Source organism: Stenella coeruleoalba (genome assembly GCF_951394435.1).
Source record: "Stenella coeruleoalba genome assembly, chromosome: 12".
NCBI lineage: Eukaryota > Metazoa > Chordata > Mammalia > Artiodactyla > Delphinidae > Stenella > Stenella coeruleoalba.
In genome coordinates this window covers 55,114,481-55,134,143 of record NC_137158.1, presented here as the reverse complement: position 1 = coordinate 55,134,143, position 19,663 = coordinate 55,114,481, and the positions used below count along the sequence as shown (strand labels likewise).

The following is a 19,663-nucleotide window of genomic DNA, read 5'->3' as shown; positions in this document are numbered from 1 at the left end:
AGCTCAGTGCTTTGTGACCACCTAGAGGGGTGGGATAGGGATGGGGGGAGGGAGACACAAGAGGGAGGGGATATGGGGATATATGTATACATATAGCTGATTCACTTTGTTATACAGCAGCAACTAACACAACATTTTAAGCAATTATACTTCAATAAAGATGTTAAAAAGAAAACTGCAATAACAACAAAAAAGGGTAAGTTTGAAAAATAATAATACAGGAGAAAATCTGTAAGATGTAGGGCTTGGTGAAGAGTTCTTAAACATGACACCAACAGCATGAAAATAAATAAATAAAAAATAAACTGGACCTCATCAAAAGTGAAAATCATTGACCTTCGAAAGATACTGTTAAAGGATAAAAGGCAAGCTACAGAATAGAAGAAAATATTTGCAAACCACATGTCTGACCAAAGACCTATACCTAGAAAACTCTCAAAATTCAACATTAGAAAAACAGAAAATGGGCAAAAGAAATGAAGAAACATTTTATTAAAGAGAAAAAATGGATGACGAACATATGAAATTATGTGCAACATCATTAGCCATTAGGGAAATGTAAATTAAAAACCATGATTAGACATTCATAGCAGAACAGCTAAAATAAAAAATAATACCAAATGTTCATGAGAAGGAGGAAAAAATGACTCTCACAAACTGCTAATGGGAATACAAAATGGTACAGCCACTCTGCAAAATACTTTGGCCGTTTCTTTTTGAAAAACTAAACACATACTTACCATTAAACCCAGCAATCACATTCCTGGGCATTTATCCCAGAGAAATGAAAACTGTTTTGTATAAAAACTGGTACACAACTGTTCACAACAGCTTTATTTGTGATAGCCAAAAACTAGAAATAATCAAAATATCCCTCAATGAGTAAATAGCTGTATGAACTGTGGTACATAAATACCATGGAATATGACGACTCAGTAATGAAAAGGAACAAATTGCTACATGCAACAACTTGGAGGATCAAGAGAGTTATGCTGAGTGAAAAAAGCAAATTCCCAAAAGTCATAACCTGTATGATTGCATCACAATGGCAAAATTATAGACATGGAGAATAGTTTAGTGGTTGCCATGGCTTAGGGATGGTGGAAATAGGAAGGGGAGTGTTGTGTGTGCAGTGGACGTGGGGAGCTGGGTGTAATTTATAAAAGAATAGCATGATGGAGAAGTCTGTGATGATGAAATAATTCTGTATCTTGACTGTAGTGGTGGTTACACAGATCTCCAAATGTACTAAAATGGTACAGAATTATACACACACTGTACCAAGTCAAATTCCTGGTTTTGATATTGTACTGTAATTATTTAAGATGTAGGCACTGGGAGAAAACTGGATATAGAGTACATGTGGACCTCTCTGTACTACTTTTGCAACTTCAAGTTGCAATCTATAATTATTTCGAAATAAAAAGTTAAAAACACAACTATTAAATGATATGCGATAAATTTCTAAAAAATTTCTTGGGGGGAAACAAATACCCATCTACTAAATCTGTGTGACTTGAAGAAAATACGTCAATTTGCTCTGTATTTTTTTTTTGGTTTTGGAGGGAAATAGGTTTTTGAAAACACCCTGCTGGTGTTTACAGTTGAGAAATTATATTATTACACTATTGGTCTAAATAAAAGTAGACTGCATTGCTTATGCAAAGGCATTAAACAGTTAAAATATTTAAAATACACCTAGATTTGACTGCACATTGTCTTCCTTCAGAGATTAAACTGATTCCATAGTTAACTGTGGCTAAATCTAAATACTTATAAACTTAATTTTAAGAAATACATCTCTTCAAGCTACTTCACACACTAAGATTCCTTTTTTTGATATGTAAAACATCTGCAATATCAACAAAAAGGGAAGTAGAATGAACTAAAGGCCATTTAAAATGAAACAATTCCTCAAATACAAAGCTTATATAGTTCTATGTGTATACTTGAGACATCTCAATACCAGTAAAAAACATACAAACACACACATCCTTCAGCAAGCCAATATTTTAATACACAATATTAACTGCTATATAAAAAGTGCTTTCACGATCTGTTACCACCTAAAATAATACATCTTATAAGTTTCAAAAATGTGTTCTTTGACTTCTAACCTCTGCTCTTCTTTAGAATTACCTGTGAGGGGGAGAAAATGAAGATTCATATTATACCTATGCCAAATAAAACACAATTCCTCAAAAAAAGTTGAAAAGTCCTATGTGTATAGTATGCAAGTCTCTGAATTTATAAAACCCAATTTGGAATGTGATTAGGGAATCTTTTGCCTTATAAACGGTTTTAGACTTCTCTAAAATAGTGTAATTCTCTCAAAGAATGTGAAACATGCCTAGATTCTCAAAATCTGGTTTTATAATAGTCACTTCTAGATGTTAATCTCTTCAACTGTGCCAAAAGTGTACAGATTAATGGCTCCCAACTTGAGGTTTACAGACAATTTAGCAATTCGGGGAGTTAAGGAATGTTCCAAAACTTGAAAATCCTATTATGAATCAGGCATTTAACAACTATAAAGCAATACAAATCCACTGCAACACCAAATTTCTTGTATTTAGGCTGGAATTATATCAGAGACCAAGACTAGTCATCTCAAGCTGAAAAGCTTGTTAGGTAGATAATTTTTAAGATAATTTTTAATCTCATTTTAAACAAAATGAGATCTTAAGTTGTAAAAGACAAGGAACATTAGAGACCAGAATATATCCAAAAATATTGTAAAGAACTTACCTACTTTTAGGTAAGTACACATATAAATTCATTAATAAAAACAAACCAACCCTAAATTTAAGACACACACATACACTCTTCAAGTTCTTAAGCCTTGCTTTACCTGCAGAAAGCACTTATATCAACTTTAATAGTACAGAAACTTGTTGAAATGTTTATAGTTGTAAGAGAATTTAAAGCCCCTTAAAAAATGCCACGGCATGCCCATTTCTAGGCTTCCACAGAAGTCACCAAATAGGTTTATACCCTAGGCCAGTACTTCTCTGTTCTACAAGAAGTTAGTATAGGGACTGCAAAAGAATACTATGTACTCAAACGAATTTACAAAATTCTAAGTATATTATACACCCAAATTTACAAAATACTAAATTAAACAGAGTTCAACAAATTACTGGTATATTTCTCATAAACTTTCATAACTTTACATATCTATAGTTATATAAAGACGTTACCGTTGTGGGAAGTTGGATAAAAGGTACAGTGGAACTCTACACTATTTTTGCACCTTCTGTGAGTCTATAATTATTTCAAAAATATTAAATGTTAAACAAAATAAGCCTATAAAGAGGTAAACTGTCAAAAATAAGTCTCTCTCACACATCACCCTCCAGTCAACCATGTGCCAATTTCTTGCATATTCTTACAGAAACAAGCTCTCTATACGTAACATTATGACTATTCAAGGAGGTATAGTATGTTAGGTTATATAAACTTATCTGACCCCAGAAGCCTTTTATATTGGGGCATCTATTAACATCAAGTGAAAATAATCTTGGGAACATATATGGAAAAAACTCTGGAACATATGGAAAAAATCTTGGGAACATATATGGAAAAGACGTCATACTATTACATTATACAGAAATATCAGTAAGAAGCAATCTTCTCTGCTTATATAAGCAATATGATTCAGAAGTCACTCAAATCTCAAAACAAATGTAGAAAAATCATTAGGTAAACTTAAAATGATCAAGAAGAAAATTTTGATAAATTTCAAGGTAATAAACCTTCTCAGCTATATATAGGCTACTACATATCCTACAGATTAGCAGTCAAACACTTATTTTCCCCTAAATGGCAATAAGGCAATGGCCATGAATCTTTCCATCAGAAATCCATAATATACATAATAAAAAAACCCATAACTCTGTAATTAAAACCCGTGAAAAGCCAAGCATCAACTCAGTCAACAAAACTGAATAAGGAATCTAAACCAGGCAGAGGTGACGAACTAGGTGGTGTTTTAAGGCAACTGTGCTCAAGAAAAGAAATTCAGATCTTACCTTTGCTGCAGCCAGTACATGCTCCTTTTTAATGACTCCACACTTATTCTCACAAGCATTTGTCCGAGCCTCTTCTGCTAATCGATGAACAAAGAGTAAACAGTTCAGATGCACCTTTAAAAGAGAAAATGCAAAAGGATTTTTAAGCTCAAACACTGATGTTTTGAAATAATGACTTTTAAAAAGAATATCCCCAGGCTTCCCTGGTGGCACAGTGGTTAAGAATCCACCTGCCAATGTAGGGGACACGGGTTCGAGCCCTGGTCTGGGAAGATCCCACATGCCGCAGAGCAACAAAGCCTGTGAGCCATGACTACTGAGCCTGCACTCTAGAGCCCACGAGCCACAACTACTGAGCCCACGCACTGCATCTACTGAAGCCCACGTGCTCTAGAGACCGTGTTCCGCAACAAGCCACCGCAATGAGGAGCCCACGTACCGCAACAAAGAGTAGCCCCCGCTCGCAGCAACTAGAGAAAGCCGCGCGCAGCTATGAAGACCCAACACAGCCAAAAATAATAAATAAGTAAAAATAAACAAATTTATAAGAATAATAAAAAGAATATCCCCAATTTTAATGCTGTACTATTTACTACTGCGATTACATCAATTAACCTTTATTTAAAGTAACAGAATTCACTTTAATATATGTCCATCTTAAGATTCCATAAAAAGAGACTTAGTTATTACAATACATGAAACAAGTCTATGTAAAGCTGACCAAAGGCCATAGACAATAACATTACTCTAAAGGATCATTATATCAAAACATAGGTAGGTCTCTACTAAGAAAAAATATTCCTGTTTCCCATTCCAACTAAATTTAAGTTTCTAATGTAATTTAGAATTTCCCCCAAATTAAAAAAACATATCAAATATTGTATTTAAAGCTAGTCATCTCTCATTCTACAATCCAAGATATAAAGATTTTGTAACCAGATATTTAATTTGAAATATCTAATTAAAAACATGTTAAGAATTGAAATTTTAAAACTTTATTGCATTTATATACAAAGGTCAAGTTACTTGGCTTCCAACATCAAAATAATCGTATCTACTATTAATAATCTTAAAATTTCTTAAAAAGTAGCCTTAAACTACATAAAATAAGCAGACAATACAAAAGTCCAAAGTCCACAAAGAACTGTAGTTATATAAGATATTAGCATTGTGGGAAGCTGCAAAAAAGGTAAGGGGAATTCTCTACTATTTTTGCCACTTCTTGTGAACAAATAGGTATTTCAAAATACAAAGCAAAAAGTCTGCAAAAGGATAGACTGACAAAAGTAAGTCGCTCTTCCACATCATCCCCCAGTAAACTATGGTTGCCAGCTTCTTGCATATTCTTATAGAAACAACTTCTACATATTAGCAAAACATATACATATACCATAATATATATGTACATATATCATTATTTAACCTCACTATTTCAATATGTACATTTTGCTAAATATTTTACTCAAAATTCACTACCCTAACACAAAAGGGCTACTCATTCTATATGCATATATATATAGCTTGAAAACAGTCAAAGTAGAGCTCGAACCCAAGCAACAGAGAATGTAAAGTGAGTTGCAGTCCTATCTCATTTCTCCCTCTAGCATCACATCTACTGCTCTTTTATTTAAATTACTGGTAACATCTCTATCCATTGCTTCTGCCATGTGCCTGAATTCACTACCAATCTAGGTCCAATTAGATAGTCTCTTTAACATATAATTTATTTGATAATTTATATAATAGTACACACTCTTTGCAGTGAGAATTAATTAATACATAACACTTGGCAGAAGCAAGAAACTAAAATCCTGCAGACTATGGAATGAAAACCACATTCACAGAAAGAGAGACAAAATGAAAAGGGAGAGGGCTATGTACCACATGAAGGAACAAGATAAAACCCCAGAAAAACAATTAAATGAAGTGGAGATAGGCAACCTTCCAAAAAAGAATTCAGAATAATGATAGTGAAGATGAGCCAGGACCTCGGAAAAAGAATGAAGGAAAAGACTGAGAAGATGCAAGAAATGTTTAACAAAGGTTTAGAAGAATTAAAGAACAAACACCTAGAAGAATTAAAGAACAAACAAACAGAGATGAACACCATAACTGAAATGAAAAATACACTAGAAGGAATAAATACCAGAATAATTGAGGCAGAAGAACAGATAAGTGACCTGGAAAAAGAATGGTGGAATTCAATGTCATGGAACAGAATAAAGAAAAAAAAATGAAGACAGCCTAAGAGACCTCTGGGACAACATTAAACACACCAACATTCACACTATAGGGGTTCAAGAAGGAGAAGAGAGAGAGGAAGGACCCAAGAAAATATTTGAAGAGATTATACTGGAAAACTTCCCTAACATGGAAAAGGAAATAGTCACCCAAATCCAGGAAGCACAGAGACTCCCAGGCAGGATAAACCCAAGAAGAAACATGCTGAGACACACAGTAATCAAACTGACACAAATTAAAGACAACGAAAAATTATTAAAGGCAACAAGGGAAAAACAACAAATAATATGCAAGGGAACTCCCATAAGGTTAACAGCTGATTTCTCAGCAGAAACTCAACAAGCCAGAAGAGAGTGGCACAATATATTTAAAGTGATGAAAGGGAAAAAGAAAAAGCTACAACCAAGATTACTCTACCCAGCAAGGATCTCATTCAGATTCGATGGAGAAGTTAAAAGCTTTACAGAAAAGCAAAAGCTAAGAGAATTCAGCACCACCAAACCAGCTCTATAACAAATGCTAAAGGAGCTTCTCTAAGTGGAAACACAAGAGAAGAAAAGGACCAAAAAAAAAAACCTCAAAACAATTAAGAAAATGGTAATAGGAACATACATATCAATAATTACCTTAACTATAAATGGATTAAATGCTCCAACCAAAAGACACAGGCTCGCTGAATAGATACAAAAACAAGACCCATATATATACTGTCTACAAGAGACCCACTTCAGACCTAGAGACACAAACAGACTGAAAGTGAGGTGACAGAAAAAGGTATTACATGCAAATGGAAATCAAAAGAAAGCTGGAGTAGCAATTCTCAGATAAAACAGACTTTAAAATAAAGAATGTTGCAAGAGACAAGGAAGGACACTACATAATGATCAAGAGATCAATCCAAGAAGATATAACAATTATAAATATATATGCACCCAACACAGGAGCACCTCAATACATAAGGCAACTGCTAACAGCTATAAAAGAGGAAATCGACAGTAACACAATAATAGTGGGGGACTTTAACACCTCACCTACACCAATGGACAGATCATCCAGACAGAAAATTAATAAGGAAACACAAGCTTTAAATGACACAACAGACCAACCAGATTAAATTGATATTTATAAGAATATTTATCATATTTATAATAAATAAACTGATATTTATTCCATCCAAAAACAGCACATTACACTTTCTTCTCAAGTGCACATGGAACATTCTCCAGGATACATCACATCTTGGGTCACAAATCAAGCCTCAGCAAATTTAAGAAAATTGAAATCATATCAAGCATCCTTTACGACCACCACACTATGAGATTAGAAATCAATTACAGGGGAAAAAACATAAAAAACACAAACACATGGAGACTAAACAATATGTTACTAAATAACCAACAGGTCACTAAATAAATCAAAGAGGAAATCAAAAAATACCTAGAGACAAATGACAACAAAAAGATGACGATCTAAAACCTATGGGATGCAGCAAAAGCAGTTCTAAGAGGGAAGTTTATAGCTATAGAAGCCTACCTCAGGAAACACGAAAATTCTCAAATAAACAATCTAACCTTATACCTAAAGGAACTAGAGAAAGAAGAACAAACAAAACCCAAAGTTAGTAGGAGGAAAGAAATTATAAAGATCAGAGCAGAAATAAATGAAATAGAAACAAAGAAAACAATAACAAAGATCAATAAAACTAAAAGCTGGTTCTTTGAGAAGATAAACAAAATTGATAAACCTTTAGCCAGACTCATCAAGAGGGAGAGGACTCAAATCAGTAAAATTAGAAATGAACAAGAAGAAGTTACAACGGACACCATGGAAATACAAAGCATCCTAAGAGACTACTGCAAGCAAATCTATGCCAATAAAATGGACAACATGGAAGAAATGGACAAATTCTTAGAAAGGTATAACCTTCCAAGATTGAACCAGGAAGAAACAGAAAATATAAACAGACCCACCACAAGTAATGAAATTGAAACTGTGATTAAATATCTTCCAACAAACAAAAGTCCAGGACCAGATGGCTTCATAGGTGAATTCTAACCAACATTTAGAGAAGAGCTAACACCCATCCTTCTCAAACTCTTCCAAAAAACTGCACAGGAAGGAAGACTCCCAGACTCATTCTACGAGGCCACCATCACCCTGATACCAAAACCAGACAAAGATATGACAAAAAAGGAAAATTACAGACCAATACCACTGATGAATATAGATGCAAAAATCCTAGCAAACAGAATCCAACAACACATTAAAAGGATCATATACCATGATCAGGTGGGATTTATCCCAGAGATGCAAGAATTCTTCAATAAAAAAATCAATGTGATACACCATATTAACAAATTGAAGAATAAAAACCATATGATCATCTCAAAAGATGTAGAAAAAGCTTCTGACGAAATTCAACATCCATTTATAATAAACACTCTCCAGAAAGTGGGCATAGAGGGAACCTACCTCAACATCATAAAGGCCATATATGACAAACCCACAGCAAACATCATTCTCAACAGTGAAAAACTGAAACCATTTCCTCTAAGATCAGGAACAAGACAAGGTTGTCCACTCTCACCACAATTATTCAACATAGTTTTGGAATTTTTAACCACAGCAATCAGAGAAGAAAAAGAAATAAAAGGAACCCAAATCGGAAAAGAAGAAGTAAAGCTGTCACTGTTTGCAGATGACATGATACTATACATAGAGAATCCTAAAGATGCTACCAGAAAACTACTAGAGCTAATCAATGCATTTGGTAAAGTTGCAGGATACAAAATTAATGCACAGAAATCTCTTGCATTCCTATACACTAACAACGAAAGATCAGAAAGAGAAATTAAGGAAACAATCCCCTTCACCATTGCAACAAAAAGAATAAAATACCTAGGAATAAAGCTACCTAAGGAGGTAAAAAATCTGTCCTCAGAAAACTGTAAGACACAAATGAAAGAAATCAAAGATGACACAAACAGATGGGGAGATATACCATGTTCTTAGATTGGAAGAATCAATATTGTGAAAATGACTATACTACCCAAAGCAATCTACAGATTCGATGCAATCCTTATCAAATTACCAATCGCTTTTTTTTTTTTTTTTTTTTACAGAACTAGAACAAAGAATCTTAAAATGTGTATGGAGACACAAAAGAGCCCGAATAGCCACAGCAATCTTGAGGGAAAAAAATGGAGGTGGAGGAATTAGACTCCCTGACTTCACACTATACTACAAAGCTACAGTAATCAAGACAATATGGTACTGAAACAAAAAGAGAAATACAGATCAAGGGAACAGGATACAAAGCCCAGAGATAAACCCACGCACCTATGGTCAACTAATCTATGACAAAGGAGGCAAGGAGATACAATGGAGAAAAAACAGTCTCTTCAATAAGTGGTGCTGGGAAAACTGGACAGCTACATGTAAAAGAATGAAATTAGAACACTCCCTAACACTATACACAAAAGTAAACTCAAAATGGATTAAAGACCTAAATGTAAGACCAGACACTATAAAACTCTTAGAGGAGGGCTTCCCTGGTGGCGCAGTGGTTGAGAGTCCGCCTGCCGATGCAGGGGACACGGGTTTGTGCCCCAGTCTGGGAAGATCCCACGTGCCGCGGAGCAGATGGGCCCGTGTGCCATGGCCGCTAAGCCTGCGCGTCCGGAGCCTGTACTCCACAACGGGAGAGGCCACAGAAGTGAGAGGCCCGCAAACCGGAAAGAAAAAAGAAAAAAACTCTTAGAGGAAACCATACGAAGAACACCCTTTGACATAAATCAAAGCAAGATCTTTTCTGACCCACCTCCTAGAGTAATGGAAATCAAAACAATAACAAACAAATGGGACCTAATGAAACTTAAAAGCTTTTGCACAGCAAAGGAAACTATAAACAAGATGAAAAGACAACCCTCAGAATGGGAGAAAATACTTGCAAACCAATCAACGGCCAAAGGATTAATCTCCAAAATATATAAACAGCTCATGCAGCTCAATATTAAAAAAACCAGCAACCCAATCAAAAAATGGGCAGTAGGGCTTCCCTGGTGGCACAGTGGTTGAGAGTCCGCCTGCCGATGCAGGGGACACGGGTTCGTGCCCCGGTCTGGGAAGATCCCACATGCCACGGAGCAGCTGGGCCCGCGAGCCATGGCCACTGAGCCTGCAGGTCCGGAACCTGTGCTCCACAACGGGAGAGGCCACAACAGTGAGAGGCCCGCGTACCGCAAAAAAATTAAAAAAAGTTTTAAAATGGGCAGTAGACCTAAATAGACATCTCTCCAAAGAAGAGAAACAGATGGCCAAGAGGCACATGAAAAGATGCTCAACATCACTAATTATTAGAGAAATGCAAATCAAAACCACAATGAGGTATCACCTCACACCAGTTAGAATGGGCATCATCAGAAAATCTACAAACAACAAATGTTGGAGAGGGTGTAAAGAAAAGGGAACCCTCTTGCATTGTTGGTGGGAATGCAAATTGATACAGCCACTATGGAGAACAGTATGGAGGTTTAGTAAAAACTAAAAATAGAATTACGATATGACCGAGCAATCTCACTACTGGGCATATACCCAGAGAAAATCATAATTCAAAAAGACACATGCACCCCAATGTTCATTGCAGCACTGTTTAAAACAGACAGGTCATGGAAGCAACCTAAATGCCACCAACAGACGAATGGATAAAGAAGATGTGGTACATATATACAATGGAATACTACCCAGCCATCAAAGGGAACGAAACTGGGTCATCTGTGGAGACGTGGATGGAACTAGAGACTGTCATACAGAATGAGGTAAGTCAGAAAGAGAAGAACAAATACTGTATATTAACGCATATATTTGGAACCTAGAAAAATAGTACAGATGAACCAGTTTCCAAGGCAGAAATAGAGACAGATGTAGAGAACAAATGTATGGACACCAAGGGGGGAAAGCAGGGGCGGGGATGAATTGGGAGATTGGGATTGATATATATACACTAATATGTATAAAACTGATAGCTAGTAAGAACTTGCTGTATAAAAAAATAAAATTAAAGAAAAACACACAATACTTAACTCTCCCCAACAGTTCACCAAATGTTTAATAACTAATAAATTTGGTGCTTTAAATTATTATGCAGAAATCTTTAGTGGATTGTTATAGATGTTTAAGAATATTTTAGTGATATTTGGGGCAAGCAGAGGAATTTGGGGATTTAAATTTAACATGACAAAGAACCTATGGAAGAAGATATTCTTTTGGTACTTTTTTGATGCACTGTCTTCTTTAATTCTCACAAGAACTCTGAGCTAAATCACCCAATCCTGATTCTTTACATTATACCATGTCATTCAAAATTTCTTTAAACTTCCAATGATATACCATTTCCTTCTGCAACAAAAGTACTCCATAACATGGCTCAATTTCCTCCGTTAATCTGTATTTTCTACTTCTAAAGCTAAATATCTTCCAGATGCCTCATGAAAAATTCCAAATTCCTTAATACTAAACCCCACTTGACTAGGCTTTTCTAATTTCATCTCTCACCTTTCCCAACTTTCAGTTCTATACTAGGTCTTTCGAACTTCTTTCAGTATTCAAATACAAGTTTGCCTACGGCCATGCTACTGGTTTACAGACTTCTCTAAAAAGCCCAATTCCTCCCAATATGTAAGGTTATATAGATCCACGGCACCCTGAACTTCTTATCACTACACATACTACATACACTAGGCAGCAATTTCTCACCTGTCTTCTTCAATGTACTATAAGGGCTAAACCATGTCTATCTTCCCAGACATTATATCCCCAGTGACCTTTAGCCCATGGCCCAATATGAAGTAGGTAGTCAATTATTACTGCATGAACAGAAGATCCATCCATACCTCCCCAAATTAGGCAAAAAAATTTTTTAGCCAATCCCAAATAAACCACACTCTGTTTTGAGGCTTGAGTCCTTTACTCTTCATGGGCATGAACCATAGATACTGAATTAATATTACTTTTTTTAATGTCAGAATTTTTTTTTAAACAACCTATTTATCTGTAATAAAACAGTTAATTGAGTGGTGTCACTCAAGGGCACTAAGGTTTAAATTAAAAGGGTCAGAACAAAAGCAAATTTTATGGTTTAAGCTAGACATTCAATCCTGAAAGCCATTCCATCAAGAACTTACACTTTGGAAAAATAAAAAATCAGCTTGCTTGAAAGGTAAACCAAAAGATAATTTACAAAGAGGTATCCATTTGACAGTCTCAGGTGACCAAAAGACTGGGCCAGCCTGACTTCCTCCCCACTTCCTCACAGCACTTCTGAGTTTTACATAAACTGTAAGTACCCAGATATTTGCACAATATTCCTTAGTGATAAATCTAAAAACTGAGTCACAAGAAAGCCGAACAATGTGAGATTAACGTACACTCATCAGTATTGGCCCTGGTGATATACAATCAAATAAGTCATAAAATAAAACAACAATAAAAAGCCAGTGCAGAAGAATATGAAGTAACACAAGGAGGTTATAAGTAAAATGTTAGAAATATCAATCCACATATAGTCATCATCACTCCCAACTTTAATTGTACACTCAGAATGTTCAAGGTATTATGCTAAACACCAGGAATACAGTAAGTTCCCAATTCGAAGTTCCCAGTCCCATGGGAGAATGAAACCTAATTAAAGACAAATGTGTGACAGTAGATGATACTGGAAGGTAAGGTTGATGCTTTCTAAGACCATGAAAGAAGGCTTCACCGAATAATAGGCATTTGAACTGAATTTTGAAATAACTGAAGTATGAGAAGCGGAGTGGAGTGAGGACATCTTCAAACAGAAGAAATATCTTATGCAAAGACATCATAAAAGTATATTAGTTCTGTGTTAAAGATAATGGAAGACACAAAAGGAGATATGTGTGGTCCCTTCGCCTCAAGAAGCTGCATACCGCACTGGGAGACAACACTGACATATAAAACTTAGAGAATAGTGTCAGGGTCCTAGTAGCTAAACTGTATGATGTGCACTCTTACGGCTATCAAAGTTCAGGAAAAAAAACAGACTACCTTAATTGTAGAGAAGTTTATGGATGATGTGGGGCACCTGCTGAGTAAGATAATTAAGTACCAATGGCAAGCAGAAAACCATAAGTAAAGAAACCAGAGTGATGCATGGCATATACAAGATGGTGAAGGAGAAATAATGAAAGCCAAAGACAAGCATACAATCTAGTAATAGACGGTAGCATAAAGAACTTCCATTCCCCTACCACTGCAAATGCTTAGAATCTCACCTCCCCTTCTTTCCTGTACCACCTGGATCCCACTCCACAATAGAGTCCTCCTGTCCAGGCATCACTTGGGGCAGGCAAGTGTGGATGTGGGAGGAATCTGACTACTTGAGAAATTTCTGTCCAACAATCTACACGAGCTGGTAGTCTCCTAGATTCTAGAGCAGGTACATTTCCTCCCCCCTCCATTTATTGAGAGAACCCCAGCACCAGTGAAAACTTCAGAATAAATTACCTAAAATTCTTTTGAAAATCAATTTCACTTTAATACAGTTCACTTGTGCCACCTTAATCACCACCTTGGGGGAAGGAGGGTAATAAAACAGTATATATTGTCTTTTCTTATAGGGTCTAAAAAAGGAACAAGAAAGGACAGGAGATATTAGAAGGGCTACTTTTCCAAGAAAAAAAAAAGTTGTTTTGGCTCAGAGAAAGGAAAGGTGAAGACAATTCTATAGTAATTTATTAAAATAGAAACCCTAAAATTAGGGGAGGCAATAGAGAGCTGGCAGAGGCTGTAGAGAAAAGAGGTGGGGCAGGGGGGAGGGGGACAATGTAGCTTAAGAAGAGATGGAATGATGTATTGTGAAGCCACTCTCCATGCCATATATCCCTATTATCCACAATTCTTTATCCTTGATCTCAGGGAAATTAGGTGCCCACCTGTAGTGTCTCCTTTACTCAAAGAGCTCTTGTAACAAACCACAGGAGGTGCCTCCTATGGTTTAAACCTAGGGAAACAGTGTTCATTCTGCTAGAGGGATATATATTCCAGGCATTCAACATAAAAACTCTTAATTTATTTCAAAACAGAAATATTACACCGTGGTTTGGTTGTGGTTATTTATCATGTGAGCATTATGCTGCAGTTACTGAGTCAGATAAACTTTTAATGGTTGGGCTTGAAAACTAAACTAACAGGTGTTCTATTTGTCTAGGAAAACGAATTCACATTTGGGAGCATACTACTTACAAATAAACTTTTGGATCAGGGTTCTTTAGTAAATAAGCTAAAGTAGAGGAAATAGGGCAATATATTTGTTTAACAACGTAAAAAGAAGGGGAAGAAAGGAAGGCAAGGAGAAAGGCACTTTTGAAAGGCATGTCAGTAATGCCTTTTACAATATTTAAATAAAAATAACCCAGCCTGAATTCCAAAACCTATTTTTTTAAAATGTATCTTTCGAACCTTTGCAAGTTACACTAAGCACAGTACCAGACTGTGCTCCTTAATAGCGATATTGAAAAACTATAAACAGGAACTTAACGTTAGTTTTCTCCTTAAATTGATGTGGCTAATAGCCTCCTGTAAAAAAAGGTCAGGATATCTACATTTCAGAGGGCCCCAAAACAACTCAGCATCAGGAATACTAACTGATATGCCAGGCCGGGGCAAACCCGCCCAGGTGTTGCTGCGAACACCTCAAACGTAGGCCTGAAAGCTAGATTGGCTGGGGGCGGCAAAATAAAGGCTGGGGGTTATTTCCCCTGTCTCCGCCCCACTTCCAGTCCTAGAAGGGACAAAATCTCACCAGTAGGTCGCTATTTGTCTCCAGACGGAGGTGAGGCTTCCGTTGCTTGAAGACGCGCTTTAGAAAACCGCGGGGAGCCTTCCGCTTTATCAGCTTCTTCTGCGAGACTGTGGTCGAGAGCGCCATCCTCTCCCTCCGGCTCGGGCACCAGCCGCCTAAGCTTCCTAGGTCCTCCCTGCGCCGCACTGCAGCTCACGCCCGCGGGGACACCGAGAACCCCGACTCCGACGCTTCTACAGGCCCTGAGACCAGGCCAGAACGTTTGAATCCGCCGCCAATTGAGCGCGCCTGGCGCCCGGTAGTGACGTCAGCACGCTCAAGCCCCGCCCCTCCCGCGGCGCCTGGCTGTTGATGGAACACACCCTCGGTGGGCGCACCGTGACGTCATAGACGGGCGAACATTGCGGCTTTAGCCTTTAGCACCAGCTCTTTGGAACAATTTCTCCAGTGTTCGATAGAGACGTTGGGAAATTGTGGAAAATGTTGGTATGCCAAAGCAGCCACACTTACTGTCCCAGCTTTCATTCTCTACTGAGCCTAATACCAATGAAAGAAAAAGTAGATGAATAGAAAGAACTCTATGATGTTTCATCAGGATTCTTGAAGAAACAATGGCTTCCTAGCAAGGCATGATTTTCTGATATTAATAGCTAACGTTTTTCACTTTTACGTAATTTTATGTTATCTTATCTGAGGTCTTTTCATGATTCAAGCTTTTCTTTACAAATGCTGCTCCCTTTAATTTTAAGGCCCCTACATTTAACCTTGCAGTAACTTCTGTTGTAGTTTAAATGCTACCTCATTGAATCCTTCTTTCCAAGCAATTAACTCTTCCATCTTCTGTGCTGTCCCTGTAAGTGGTTCTCAGACGTCATCGTGCATCACCTGAAGCACCACCCCTTGGTTTCTTGGTTCAGTAGGTCTCAATGGGACTTGAGAATTTGCATTTCTAACAAGTACTCAAGACATGTTGGAACACTGTTAGTCTGACCACTCTGATATCACTGTGATGTTATTTGTAATTACCTCTAATACTAATGCTGTAGAAGTTGTTGTGTTGTGCTTTCAATATCCACATAGATGCTTCTATCTGGCCTCCCACTTTCAAGATCTCCTCTCTGCCAATAATCTTATCTTTCATCCTATGAGCCATTTACATCTGTGGTCATACACTAGGCCTTGTCATTACTATTCTCAATTCAGTTGTCTTACTCTTCAACCTTATCTCTGGAACTCACTTCCTCCAGTATCCCCACTTCAACAATTCTTACATGTTACTGGATCACTGTCCTCTCTGTCTCTACCATGTCCCTAACCTTAATCTATTTTTTATTCTCCTTCCTGTGGTCTATTGTACATAACCATAATATCCTCTTGCATTTATCCTTAACTCTCTAGCCAGGCTCTTTTTTTCCCTCATACTCTTGACAAAAACCCAACCCTGCTTATGTTAAAATCTCAATCCATTCTGTATTTGCATCTGTACATTGATGTTGTCTTAAGAAAAACTTGCAAGTTTGTGTCTGGTCTTAAGGTAAATACATGACCATTTTATTGAGCCTCCGAGTACAGCCTGCAGTCTTTTGCTATTTCTAAAGTCCATTCATTCACCCATTCTCTTCTTCAAGTCTCTCTACACTCCCTACCCCATCCTAACCCTCAGTTGGTGACATTTTTTTAATAACAAAATAGAAGCACCCCATAGAGACTTTCCACATGCTCCCAACACCACATCACTCTCCATCTGCTCCCATGGATGAACCATCTATCTAAGGCCAACTAATCCACTTGTGCCCTAGATCCCAGTTCACTCCCTTTCTTAAGGACATCCTCTGGCAATTCTCCCCTATTTTGCTTCATGAATTTTCCTTCTTTGCTGAATTTTCTTTTCATCTACACAAACACATGCTATAATATCTCCAACCTTTTGAAAACTCTTTCTGGATCTTATATTTAGCAACTTCCTTCTCATTTTTTTTCACAGAAACACTAGAAAGGATTGGCTACATTTTATGTCTCCAATTCCTTTCCTCCCATTCTCTCTTGAAGCCACTGCAATCAGACTTTAGTACCTATCTCTCCAGCAAAATTATTTTGGTTAACATGATCAATAACACTTTTAAATCCAGTGGTCATTTCTCAGGCTTCAGTTTATTTGACTAACCAGGAATATTTGTTGGGTTTTATGATTCTTTCCCCCAAGAAACATTTTCTTTAATTGGATGCTATTCTCTTTTGGTTTTCCTCCTACCTGACGGCCTCTTAGTCTCCTTTTCTGGTTTCTTTGTGTTCTTTATCTCTAAATCCTGGAGTATCCCAAGACTTAGTCCTCAGATTTCTTCTCTTCTCTATCTACACTCATTCCCTCTATGACCTCCATCAAGTACCATGGCTTTAAGAACCAAATGTACATCTCCAGTTGATTCTCTTCCCTAATCAGACATGTATATCCAATTCTTCATTGAACTGGAATTTTTTAAAGTCATCTTAAATTTAACACATTCAAAATTAGCTCTTGATACACCCCTGTACCCCCAAACTGATTCTCCCACCATCTTCCCAGTCTCAGCTGATAACACTTTCATCTTTTCAATTACTCAAGCCAAAATCTTGGAGTCAACCTTGGCTCCTCACTTTCTTTCCCCCCATATTCAATTTTTCAGCAAATTCTGTCCCTTCTACTTGCAGTACCTTATCACTTTTGGCCAAGCCACCATCATCTCTCACTTGGATCATCTCTCACTTGTGCAACACCCTCCTGTGTCTCAGCCTGTTTCTATTTATCCTCAACAGAAGAGCCAAATTTAACTCAGATTATGCCACTCTTCTCCCCAATCCCCTTCCATTTCCCTCAAAATAAAAGTCCCTACAATTACTTATGAAGCATTATCTGTCCCCTAAATGCAAAGAAACCTATGAATATACAGTTAACTCTTTGACCTGATCTCCCACAATTCAGCAGCTCACTCTCTTCCAGCTATATTAGACTCCTTGATTGCTCTCAGACATACCTGAAATCCAACAGATATGCCAACCACTCTCCCATCAGGTGTTTACACTTACTATTCCCTCTGCCAAGAATATTTTTCCCCATTCATCTTCATAAGCGTCTCCATCATCTTTTTCAGGTCTCTGTCAGTATCACAAAGATCTTCTATTTAAAATAGGAACTCCACACAGATGTACTTAGAAATACACATGTGTACACACATACCTGGATCCAGTACTGTGCAGAAACTGACATATGTTCCCAGCTCTTGTGTTCAGTGACGTTACATCAGTAGCTAGAAATTGGTCATGGTAGAAGTATTTATGCCACGGGAACTGGCAGATTTTGTTTTTTTCTGGAAAGCAAGTGGTTAAACATTTACCAACATAACACTGCACATATCCCTGCCAACCTGAACATCCTAACACTTTCAGTGGGTTATTTTTCTCTGTGGCACTTTTCACTCTCTAATATTAGCTCCTGCATATAGAAAAACGTTATTGTAGCTCTATCTATATAATAGAAATAATCGGAGACAACGTTCATAAAGGGGGGAATGAAAACACATATTGTCATATGTATGCTTCCTATTGCTATTATCACAAACTTAATAGCTTAAAACAAAGCAAATGTATCATCTTACAGTTCTGCAGATCAGAAATCCTAAAATCAAGGTGTCAGCCTTCCTCCTAGAGGCTCTAAGGGAGAATCTGTTTCCTTGCCTTTTCCCCCTTCTAGAGGCCACTTCCATTCTTTGACTCAAGGCCCCTTCCTTCATCTTCAAAGCATATCGCTCTACCCTCTGTTTCTATCAGCACATCTTTTTCTGACTCTGATCCTCCTGACTTCTTCTAAGAGCCCTTGTTATTACATTGGGCCTACCCAGATAATCCAGGATAATCTTCCCATATTAAGATTCTTAATCAAATCTTCATATTCTCTTATTCTCTAATTAACATTTTCAGATGCTAGAGATTAGGGCACTGACATCTTGGGGGAGAAGGGCATTATTCTGCCTACCACAGGCTCTTTTCCTGGACTTAATTCTAGAGTAGGGCTCTTCAGTAGAAATTTCTTCAGTGATGGATGTGTTTATCTTCTCTGTCCAATATAGTAACATGTGGCTGTTGAGCGTCTGAAATATACTGGCTAGTGTGACTAACAATCAGGGTAAGTCATTGCCTCTAGAAATGGAGGGAAAGATTAAGTGATGGGGCTTTAGCTATTCCTATTTCTTAAAACAAACAAACAAGGTACTTGCAAAGATTGAAACAAGTAGGACAAAATATGAAAAGCCATCTAATCTCAGTGGTGAGGACATATTCTTGTACGTTTAAAATTTGATAAATTTTTAAATTCATACATGTGTATAAAGCTGTAGGTACATAGATTTTTATGGCAGCATTGGCTGTAATTGCAAAAAAAAGTAGAATCAATCTGAACATCCATAAATAGAGAAATTATTAAGCAAACTATAGTATTGAATACATCATACCCAGGAGAGTTATCAAAGTATAAACCTATATGAACATGTGTTTGATTGCATTGATTGCCCCAATTCTTTACTCTTCCCATCAA

At 37.1% G+C, this 19,663-nt stretch overlaps 1 protein-coding gene across 2 annotated transcripts; it reads right to left on the bottom strand.

Annotated features, from left to right (window-relative positions):
• Positions 1–2,028: 2,028 nt before the first annotated feature.
• Positions 2,029–15,227, bottom strand: CENPW (centromere protein W; the record flags this gene model as incomplete). 2 transcript variants are annotated; one of them, XM_079939369.1, is made up of 3 exons in its annotated part: positions 2,029–2,139; positions 4,032–4,145; positions 15,097–15,227. In XM_079939369.1, 3 exons carry the CDS (start codon positions 15,220–15,222, stop codon positions 2,113–2,115), a joined length of 267 nt encoding a protein of 88 aa, XP_079795495.1. The 2 variants fall into 2 exon arrangements, with proteins under 2 accessions (XP_079795495.1, XP_079795496.1); XM_079939370.1 differs by lacking the exon at positions 2,029–2,139 and having other exon boundaries at positions 4,028–4,105; positions 15,097–15,222.
• Positions 15,228–19,663: the final 4,436 nt, after the last annotated feature.